At 34.1% G+C, this 12,334-nt stretch overlaps 1 protein-coding gene across 10 annotated transcripts in view; it reads left to right on the top strand.

Moving 5' to 3' along the window:
- The window catches only part of Lrp1b (low density lipoprotein-related protein 1B), a 2,058,309-nt gene that overhangs the window by 1,186,964 nt on the left and 859,011 nt on the right, over window positions 1–12,334 (top strand). For all 10 annotated transcript variants that reach the window (XR_374143.4, XR_374144.4, XM_006498463.4 and 7 more), the window contains exon 15: window positions 8,213–8,335. Coding sequence is in view for 8 of the 10 variants with exons in the window: in XM_006498463.4 (XP_006498526.1) it covers window positions 8,213–8,335 (123 nt within the window). In the remaining 2 variants the exon portion in view is untranslated. The remainder of the gene's footprint in view (window positions 1–8,212; window positions 8,336–12,334) is intronic.

Here is a 12,334-nt window from a genome sequence, read left to right as displayed (position 1 = left end):
CATTGGTGTCTGGTAATTTAGGGCTAATATCCACTTATAAATGAAAACATACCATGCATGTCTTTTTGGGTCTGGATTACATCACTCAGGATGATAATTTCTAGTTCCAAACATTTGCCTACAAGAATAGCCTAGGTGAAAAACTCAGGGGATTTTGTTCAAGAGAAATCGAGATTTTTTTTCCCAAACATTTTTTTCCAGAAATGTTCTTTGTACTATTTTTATCAAAGAATAGTAGTGAAAGGAGGACTTGAATAATTGAGAAAAAAAGATAAATTACTCATACAGACTTTATTGACAATTCTGCTGCTGCACTGTCTAATTAGGCTCCACACATAGTTGAAGAATGTGTAATGATAAAGTGGAAGAACCTACTTCAATAGTCACATCTTACTAGAATCAGATAATATTGTTATATTTTATCTTCATGGGTTATTAATATTTATTATTCCACCACAATTATCATGACCCCTAACTAAGCACTGAAAACAACTAAGTAAACTATATGGTAGATGTTTTATGGGTTTTAAATAGTTGCTAGTCCTTTTAAATATAGATATCCTAATAAATATTTAATGGCCACACATTCCAATAAATTTAGAATGAATAAATTGCATCCTTAATTTTCTGATACAGATGTTATCAGCAGAGGTTTGTGTAGCAACAAGGCTTTGGAAGGTATTTGCAGTAAGGTAGTTATTATAAATAGAGCATCTCATTCTTAAGCCTCAGGTTTCCTATGTTCTTAAAAATTATCTATGGACAGATAAATGAAGTGCAGAAAATGGTAAATACTAACAGCTAATTATTTATTAAACTGTCTTTAAAAATAACAACATTGATATTATCTAGAGTATAATGTAGACAAGAAATGAATAACCAAAAATTTCCTGAAAGGACAATTCTCTCCTAGCATTCACACCAATCCCAAAACTTGACAGGCATATATTTAGCTTGGCTATGGTATACTGGAAGTGTGCCTTTCTCCCTTCCCACCCCTCCTACTTCTGCCTCCTCCCCCTTCACCTCTAGAATGAATACTGGTTTTTATTCTTAGGAGGCTAGAGCTCTCTTACTCTGCCCCTTGCCCCTAACTCCTTTTTAGAAACCATTACTCTTAAGTGTTATTCCTAAACTCCCTTTTGCCAGAATTCATATTTACAATCTTCAAAGACTTTAACACTGTGGTTGTTTTATGAAGTTGGTTATTAAATTCAAAGTGTTATGGAAAAATACCTTGGTTCCTTATAAAATTTACCTTTGATCTCTTCCAAATTTTGGAACCATGAAATATTCCATGTAGATCAGAAGTATATCTTTCAACAAATTTCTGTCAGGATCAAAATACTATTTGATACATTAAAAATAAATCTTACAAGACCTAGAACATGTGAGAAATTCACAATATTCTCTTATTTCATCTTAATCAGGAAATGCTATTTTAATATTATCTCTCTATACCTGCAAATATTTGAAGGAATCATTTATCACTGTCATGTGCAACCAACCACGTGACTTAAACAGTGGCATGTATCTGGTGCTTGGAAAATACCATTACTATACAACTAATCTATACTATCTTTGGATAAAGATATATTTTTAAAAAATTTTTTTTCACCCATTGTTTTAGTTAGGGTTTTACTGCTGTGAACAGACACTATGACCAAGGCAACTCTTATAAGGACACCATTTAATTGGGGCTGACTTACAGGTTCAGTCCATTATCATCTAGGCAGGACATAACAACATTCAGATATACATGGTGAAGGGGGAGCTGAGATTTCTACATCTTCATCTGAAGGCTGTTAGCAGAATACTTACTTCCAGGCAGCTAGGATTGAGGGTCTTATAGCCCAAAACCACAGTGACACATCTACTCCAACAGGCCCACACCTAGGCCAAACACATATAAACCATCGCACCCAGGTAATACAAGAGATCTTAATTACTAAGCTCAACATCAATGCTCATTTAGAAATGACTCTGTTCTGAGTTACTTAGAAAATATATTCAGCCTAACTGATTATCCTCACCTTAGGTGAAACAATCAATTAATTTCAGTTTTCTACCTAATCTTCCTACATCTAATGATTGTCCATACTATACTAACCTTAGAATACACAGTACAGTATGGAAAGGATTCCTAGCTGTTACTGCTTGGATTCAAGTCAATATTAATAAATTTTAGTCAATCTTCAGGAACATAGACATTGTATTCCACCTTTAATTAAATTGATAAATACAAGGTAATCAAGATCGTAAGAAGAATTAACATATTTAGATAAGAACAGCTTACCCTAAGATGGTATAATTTTCTCCCAATTTTCTTTTTTTTTCTTGTCAACAGTTGAATATAAGATGATATTTAAGTTTTAAAATACATAATTAGTGAATATATTTGGTTATATTTTTGTCCTAATATTCTTTTTATTAAGACTTTTAGAATAGTTTTATTATGTGTATGGATGTTGCGCCTGCATGGATGACCGCACTTTAAAATCACACCTGGTGCTTGAAGGCAGGAACGGTTGTTAGATATCCTGATGCTGGACTTACAGATGGTTGTAAGCTGATATGTGGGTGCTGGGAATCAAAGATGCATCTTCTGCAAAATTAGCCTATGGTCTTTGCAGAAATCCAGTTAGACCAGCATCATTTTTTGAAGAAGCCCTCTTTTTATCCATTTTATGGTTTTAACTTCATTGACAAAAATCAAGTGTCAGGGTATTCAATTCTAGTCCATTGATCAAACTGTCTGTTCATATACCAATATGCAGTTTTTTTAATATTACTTTGCATTATGTAATTAAATCAGGGATGGCGATGTTCTTCATTCTACAAGATTATTTTAGCCATCCTTTATGTTGTTGTTGTTTGTTTTCCATATGAAATTGAAAATTGCACTGTCTAGATCTGTAAAATTATGTTTTTGGAATTTTGACAGGAATAGCATTGGATATGTAAATTGCTTTTGGTAAGGTGGTCATTTTCAGTATGTTAATCCTATCAATTCATGATATTTGGAAAGCTCTAGTCCACCATATAAACAATCTGAAAGAAAAAAGTTACATGATTTTCTCACTAGAAGCTGAAAAATTCTTTGACAAAATCTAGCATCTTTTCATGTTAAAAGTCTTAGAGATATCAGGGATAGAATGTGCATGCACAAACATAAAAAAAACAATATATAGCATGCCAATTACCAACAAAAGCTAAATGATGAGAAACTTAAAGGAATTCCATTAAAATCAGGGATAAGACAAGATTTCCCACTCTCTCCATATCTATTCAACATAGTTCTCTAAATTCTAGACAGAGCAATAAGACAATTAAAGGAGATCAAGGGGATACAAATTAGAAAAGAAGAAATGAATTATCACTACTTTGACGATATGACACCAAAAATTCTACCAGAGGATTCCTACAGCTGATTAATCTGCTCAGCAAAATAACTGGATTCAAAATTAACTAAAAGAGGCCAGGAGAGATGACTTAGCTGTTAAGCACACTCTCTGCTCTTCTGAAGGTCCTGAGTTCAAATCCCAGCAACCATATGGTGGCTCACAACCATCCGTAATGAGATCTGACACCCTCTTCTGGAAGATCTGAAAATAGCTACAGTGTACTTACATACAATAATTAATAATAATAGTAATAATAATAATAATAATAATTACAACACACCCAAATGTAATGTTTGGGAAAATATTAGAAGGCATTTGACACCACCACAAAATTAACTAAAAAAAAAAAGGCAGTAGCCCTCCTCTATACAATTGAAAATGGGCCAAGAAAGATATTAGGGAAACAACACTCTTACAATAGCCATTAAAATGTAAAATATCTAGGCATCACTCTAACCAATTATGTCAAAGATGTGTATGACAAGAACTTCAAGTCACTGAGAAACAGAACTGAGGAAGATGTCAGAAGATGAAATGATGCTTTCTTATTCTATTTTGTCTTGTTTTGTGTCATTTTGTTTTTTTAAGATATCGTATATAAGCCAGGCGTGGTGGCGCATGCCTTTAATCTTAGCACTCAGAAGGCAGAGGCAGGCGGATTTCTGAGTTTGAGGCCAGCCTGATCTACAAAAGTGAGTTCCAGGACAGCCAAGGCTATACAGAGAAACCCTGTCTCGAAAAACAAACAAACAAAATAAAAACCAAACAAACAAAAAAGATATAGTATGTAGCTGGGCTATCCATTATGTTGGGATCCTCCAGCATGAGCCTGTGATTAAAAGCATGAATCATTACACCAGGCTAGAACATGTGTCTTATTTCTTACTTTCTAAAGTAGTAATTGTTGTTGCATTTGTTTGACAATTTTTATTGTTTATTTTGAGAGAGGATTTCTTGTAACCCATTTGGTCTAAAACTCACTTTATAGATGAGATTGACTTTGAACTCTTAATCTTCCTGCCTACACCTGCAAAGTACTGGGATTAGAATCACCATTAAGTACAGATGGAACTCTTTTTTTTTTTTTTTTTAATTTGTAGTAAAAGCAACACGAAGTTTTTTACTCACATTTTTTTAATATAAAGGTCTACTTGACTCCTTGTGTAGATATTAGGAGTCAAAGGCTTTTAGTCATATCTCCATCATTCCAGGGGTATCAGTGCCTACCTGATGTATATATGTGGGGGCAAGTCACAGTGTTTTGTGGATTATGTAAGTGTGAGGTTTATAACATATCCATATTCACATTTTTCTCTTCCCAAATTCTCTATTATCATAGAGAAAACTCAGAAGTTTTATCTAGATCCTATTTTATTTTATTTTTTATTTTTACATAACTCCTTAGTATCATCTCTCTCTTTCTCTCTCCCTCTCTCTGTCTCTGTCTCTCTCACACAAAGAGAGAGAGGGAGAGGGAGAGGGAGGGAGAGAGAGAGAGAGAGAGAGAGAGAGAGAGAGAGAGAGAGAGAGAGAGAGAGAGAGAAAGAAAGAAAGAAAGAAAGAAAATAGCCTCAAATCAATCTAAAGATAAGCACAATAGGATTAAAATATAATTGCTAAAGGAAATGAAATTTATAGATCATTTTATCATTTCTTCAGACTGTTTAGTTGCCTTTTCTGAAATGTTCAAATATTAAATGCAGGATCAATCAGACACCCGAGTCTTACTCTGACACCTCTTATCTGATATTTGGAATAAACACAATGTCCAGGATATCTTCTAACTTATAAATTAAAATAGCACCCACTACATATGAAAATAAAATCTAAACGTGGGTCTGTTTTACAAATGTGGCACAGGTACTTTTAAATTCAGATATGATAGAAAGAAAATGCAGGGACAAAAATGGAGCAGAGACTGAAGAAAAGGCTATCTGGAGACCGGCCCAACCTGGGATCCATCCCATGGTTAGGCCCCAAACCCTGACACTATTTCTGATACCATGTACTTGCAGACAGAAGCCTAGCATAGCTATCCTGTGAGAGGGTCTACCAGCAGCTGACTGAGGCAGATGCAGATATTTACAGCCAAGCATTTGGCTGAGATCAGGAACCCCTATTGAAGAGTTAGGGGAAGAATTGAAGAACCTGAAGGGGCTGGCTACCCCACACAAAGAACAATAGAATTATCTAACTCAGACCCTTCAGAGCTCCCAGATATTAAACCACGGACCAAAGAACATATGGGGACTGGTCTGTTGACCTCAGCACATATGTAGCAGAGGACAGCCTTGTCTGGCCTCAGTGGGAGAGGCTGAGCTTAATCCTGGAGAGACTTGATGCCCTAGGGATAGGAGAAGCTGAGGGTGGGGTTGAGCTGGGGCTGGGTGGGAGTGTGAGGGGAGAGGGTGAGTGGGTGGCAGTGAGTGTGTGGGTAGGGGACCACCCTCTCAGAGGCAAAACGGAGAGGGGTATGGTGTAAAATTCTGGGAGGGGTGAACAGGAAGCAAGGCAACATTTGGAATGGCAAAAAAAGAAAATAATTCAGTAAAAAAGAAATAATTACATTATGCAAATAATTTTCAGAAATATTTTAAAATGATATATTTCAAATCACACTATCATGTAAGCTCTGATGGGAATATGTTGTTAAAATGAAATTGAAAAGTAAACTGGGTAATTTAATTATAAAAAGGTCTAGGCCCTTCCAATGAGATATGTGAAAATTTTCATGTTAATTTGGCTTTGGTATTTCTATTATGGCAGTGCAAATACTAATTCTTTCTTTTCAGAATATTGTATTCAAATAAGGGGAATATATTTAAAATTTTAAATAATGTTGATTTATTTCAGAATATAGAAAATTTGTATTCAATGAGAATAAATGCCCTGCCATTCATTCCTATATTATGCATATATATTTAAAACTATGTAACCAGATGGATTATAATCAAGTTTCTTATTTCTTACTGTTTCAGTTATGTATACCACTAAGTATTGTAATATCATCCCAATTTTACTAAATCTGGATGCTACTAAATGTTACATATGACATTTAATGATGCACATGTTGTGAACACAGAAAGGGTGCCCTAATGTTCAGGAAAGTTTTACATATTTGTCCCATAACCATGGAATATATATAGAAGCTACATAAAACATTTCTACAATCTCTACTAGAAAAAAGTATGAGATATTTTTCATTATCCTCTTAGTTTAGAAATTGAAGTCATTGCTTGTATGATTTGCTACCTTAGCTTTAAACATGCTCCATAATTTTATGTATATAAAAAGTTAAATGCACTTCTCAGAAAATGGAATAAGTTGATAAGAAACTCTAGGTTATTTCTTCTGATCTGAGATTTATAAGACAATATGTAGGATTTTATAGTATTTAGCACCATTGTGGAGAGCTTCTCTCCCCTACAGTGCTCTCCATGGCAATACAACCCTTCTGGCACGCAGTGTGATAACCCCATCTGTGGCTTCAGTTCAATATTAATATTTGTATAATAACTATCATGTTTTGATTGTTTATTATTTATGGCCCAAGTAACTAAAGACTGTCTTTTTAGTGTTTTGCTCCTAAAATAATAAGACATTTTAGTTATTGACGATATTAAAAATTGAAGTGTGCTGTAAGATTATCTGATAATTGCAAGGGCAATGTGCTTCTGGGATTTAATAATTCTCTCTGTAAAGATGGATGCAAAGAAAGTTCAGCAACCCTCTTCTCTCTTCCCTCCTTCTTCCATCCCTCCCTCCTGCCTCTTCTATCTGTCTGTCTGTCTGTCTCTCATTCTTTCGACACTGTTATTCTTTAGCTTTTGTTCTTCTTGGACTTGTTCTGTTATCCAGTCTGCCCTGAAACTCACAACAGTCCTCTCTAAGAGTCACATTTACAGGCAAGAACCATATCACCTGGTTTAATTCATTTCCTCAATTGATTGTCCAAGTAGAAGGAATAAATGATATTAAATTTGTGATTATATAAATTTACAGTTTTTTAACTATATTTTTTTACAAAAATCATATCTCAAGGCTCTTCAAATATGTCTTTGATTATTTTCTAGAATTCATCATGGGCTCCTGACATATGTTTATGAATTCCTTTATAAATGTCATCTCCTGTGCTCCATCAGTGACTCTATTCCCAAAGTCTCTAGTCCAGCACTTCTGCCTTATGTGCTGTGAATTTTCTCGATTTGCCATGCTTTGTGGTATCCTCAGCAAAATAACATGCAGCGTACTCACTCCACTAGAGAAAAATCAAATCCCACATGCTTGCCTGCTCAATGGTGACCTCCACCTACATTTTCAGAGACCTGCTTTACTTTTCAAAGTACTCAGGCCACCATGCTATAATCATAGTCTGGGGAATTGTACATGACAGCCAAAAAGCTACCTATCTCCTTGCTCCAGGTCCCTAGAAAATTATTACCTAGTGCATAGTCCTCCTTCAACAACATATTCCTCTTATGTACCAAAGCAACATATACTTTCAACTGGTTTTGAAAGCAACATCTATTCAGCTTCAATGTTGAGTATAACCACAAAGGTGAGCTGTATATATAACATTTCCATTCACATATTTATGCCCATTTATATTTCAGTGAAAGAAAAATATTCCTGAAAGCTAGGTTTGGCAGTATATGTCTGTAATTCTAGCAGTTGGATAGTAGAAAAAAAAAAAGGATAAAACATTAAAATGTAGCCTGGGTTCCATAAGCTTAAAAATTAACCATATTAAAGACATTGCATAACCACCAGCTTTGTGACAATTCCCTTTCTTTCTTTTTTTTCTGCAGGTGACAATATGTGCCGCATTAACAATGGGGGCTGTGGCACCCTCTGCCTGGCCATTCCAGCAGGCCGAGTGTGTGCTTGTGCTGATAATCAACTTTTGGATGAAAATGGAACTACTTGCACGTGTAAGTTCCTTTATTTCTGACACTCAATGTGTACGTGGATGTTAGTGAAGATGAGAAACGTAAAAACAACAGAACTGAAATTGCAACTAGAAAGAATTTTCTGGATAAATGCTTAGACATAATTCTAGACAGTCTTATGTGAATCAATTTCTAGCATGCATAAAATAACGATAACATGCTGCATAGCATACTGTCCTGCTGTGTATGGATCAGCAGACAATATCAGTACATCAATGCCACATGAGCAAATTTTTCCTGTCATACTAAGTCTCATAATTGGTACTTGCAGCTGACAACATATTGATGGTGGTGAACTTATTAGTTTTAAAACTATTTTAAATGAATTGGTAGCTCAGATCTCTGCATTTGGAGGTAAAGAAGAAGAAGGAATGCCAAGAGGAGACTTCTAAAGAATCTATATGGTATAAAAGCTGTGAATCAACTGGGTTGATTGACTTGGATTAAAGATACTCTTCTTAGTTTTTGTCATATTATTCAATTTATTCTGCTTATTATTCCAGGATAAATCCTGAAATTTCTTCTTCCCACCTCAAATTGTATCCCCTAAGCACAATAACTGCCACAATAATATTTATGTACTGAGAGCGAGGTAAAAATTTCTTACAGGGTTTCAATTTCACATTGTGGCTCAAGGTTATCCTGAGAAAGAAATTGAGTAGTATGTATGTATGTGTGTATGTATGTATGTATGTATGTATGTATGTATGTATGTATGTATGTGCCTATGTGTGCAGAAAGGTGATAGGCTTATATTAAGGAGTTGACTAATATTCACAGAGGTGGATAAACCTTTGGACGTGCAAACTGAAAACCCCGGATAGGAGAAACATCTGTCCAAAGCACATGCAGACCTGAGTCTCAGGAGTTAATGATTCAGGTTGATGAAGGGAAGATTTCTGGGCGTACATAAGTCAGAGCTATTTTGGAGCTGCTTTCTCTATTACATTGTACTTCTGTTTCTTAATCACAGTTCACACTTCAGTATCTGTTGCGTTGGGTTTATATTTGTTTAACATGTATACAAATGTCTTGTTATTTAATTTAATACTTACCATTAATGTGATTCTTAAGAACTAAATTTTAAGTCACTATTTCATGTTTGATAGTTGGAGACATTTATGAAAATTGTAAAAGATATTTGTGACTTTTTCACTGTTTTCAATTCCTTCTGTAATTTTCTGTATAGTCTGTATTCCATTTGTGTTATATCTTTAGGTATTTGGAATAAAACTACCAGTCTTACCATAAGGAAATTTTTTTTAAAAAAAAATGTCAGTATATTGAATGTCATTATTATCTTAAATTCCAACTCTTTGAAATGAACCCTTTAGCTTCTTTCTGCTATTCTCTTTATCACCTTTACATTCATCCTTTTATATTACAATGGAGTATTTCTAACCAATGAAATTATTTTGAAATATCAAATTACTTTTAAAAAATTGGAGGGAGCTTTAAGGATAGAGCTAGGTAGCAGAGTGGTAGGCAATGTGTGAAGTCCTTCTCTTGATCCCTAGCATTGTAATATATATTACAATGTAATATATTCATCCATATTTGTAGCTAGTTAATTAAAATTAAAATGTTTTATATTCTAATCGAATAGTATAGTTCTACTGATTGAATTTTTTTTAGTATCAAAGCCTTTAGTTGTCCATTATTTATTAATAATCACTAGTATTGGGATATATTTTAAAAAGGAATATATTCAAGGAGAAAATATAAACCTGAATATATATGATTATTCTAGATATACTCTGTGTAGAACTGAATGCTAATGTCTTAGAAATGTCCCTCCTTTGTCCTTTTATGGGAGAAGCATTTCCTTAGTATATGAATTCTTGTCTAAGCAAAATTTCTCTTCAAAAATCTTTACTTCACAAAAGTGCTCATCATTTCTAGGATTACAAATACCCCCTTTCAAGGTTTCAGGGAAGACAAATTACCATGTGTTTCTGAGACACTAGAGGATGGTCTTTGTTCTGAGTACTATGTTTGCCTAGAATTGTCTTGCTAGTTTTGAAAAGAGACTATCCAGACTCCTCACACATCTACCCATAGACAGATAGTAAGCACTGTTTTCAACAGATAAAATTCTCTCACATCACATGGTTTGATAACCTGAATTTTCTTATTAATCTTTGGGAAATAATATGTACCAAATGGGCCCATTTGTCAATATAATATTTTTATATTTCTACAAAAATCAGTTTAGCATTGTTTTTCTATTATATTGCCATAATTTCTGCCAGTAAAAATAAAGAACTCAGAGACTTTAAACAGAATAGAATACACATACAAATGCACACTCACAAATGCCCATGCATACCCACAAGCACATGACTATGCACAAGCACACACACACAATCACCACACACACAGACACACACACACACACACACACACACACACACACACACACACACACACACACACACTATTTTAAACTCCCACCAGATCTGATTTCCTTCTGGTCCATCAATAGACTTTATGTCAAGGATGGGAGGTAGCACTGAATATCCATCTGTTTTAGTTTAGCTAGATACAGATTTGTAGTTTGTATCTGCAAGCATTAAGGACCTACCTTAGTTCCTGAGCATGACCAGATTTTTTTCAGTTTCCAGTTAAGTCTTTGAGAATGGAGAATGTCCTGAATGAATTATTAACAGTCACTTTTTAAAAATATTAAACACAAGAAGTTCTCTTAAGACACTATAGAATGATCAGGGGCCCAGAATCTCAGAGATATTGAAATCCTATGAGTTCTATTTATTTATTTTTTATTTTATAAAATCAGGGGGAGTATACTTAACAGACACTAACAATATCAAAATTTTACTTTAGCTTGAAATTTTTTAATAAGATCCTTAATCTGCATTATGGGAATCATAGTTATACGGGTAATTTACCTTCTGATTTTATTTCCTATTTTCTTCATTCCTATGGCCAATCTAGACCTTATGGATAACTTTAGAGTTAGATCTGTATGTATTTAATGTGGGAAAGATTGATTAACTAACAGATAAAACTATTGTAGAGTAGAAGAAACACAAAGTAACCAAGAGAACATGAGTATAGATTCATATGAGGAAAGAACAGACATGGGTAAAAAAATATGAACTGGTTAAGGAAAATATGAAAGCTACGATTATCCTATAAACATAGGGAGCAAAGCCTTGCCAGTGTTTTCATCATTACTTCAGAAAGCTATACCTACACATATAAGTTGTTTCATGTACATCCTTATGGATCACAGAAAATATATGAAATGGTTTATGAATCGGCTACTCATCCTCTCCTAGACCTATTGTCACTGGAAAGCACATATGCATAAGGAAAAACACATACTATTGTTACTAGTTGTATTAGGTACACATAAAACAAGCCTAGAAATGCTTTGTGTGTCACCTAGTCAATGACAAATGACCCTATTCTCCACCTTACAAGCATCTTAGACTGTGGTTTATCTTTATTTACTTACACATTATCTAGCTTTACTTCTTCATACTTAGTGTTATTTATTCAGTCACTGTTTTATGCACTTACGTCACTGAGATTAACTATTTAAATATCATGATAAGATAAGAAAGATAATTTTGTTGGTTGATACACTGTATTAGAAGTGGCTTTGCTGATAAATAGGTCTGAGTGTTATTTATTTCTGCAATAGTGAGTGGAAACCTTTCTCAACTGTATTTCTGGAAATTAGAATTGATATCTGTGTTAGCATAACAAATTGGCACTTGCTACCTCTGAAAACCACAGAAAATTTTAGTTGATCAGTTACAGGGTGCATTTATATTTTTCTTGATAATTTTGGGAGAATCATGAAATAGTAAATTGATAATAAGCTTATAAATGATTCCCCAAAACAAATTAGGCTTTTAAATGATAATTTTGCTTTATTAATTATCTAGGCTGTCTTAGTTGGAATAAGAAGATAATTCCTTAACTCCTTCACAGATACTTGTAAGGAAAGGC

The sequence above is a fragment of the Mus musculus genome, chromosome 2 (assembly GCF_000001635.26).
Source record: "Mus musculus strain C57BL/6J chromosome 2, GRCm38.p6 C57BL/6J".
NCBI classification, from domain to species: domain Eukaryota; kingdom Metazoa; phylum Chordata; class Mammalia; order Rodentia; family Muridae; genus Mus; species Mus musculus.
This window is presented reverse-complemented; position numbering and strand designations above follow the sequence as displayed.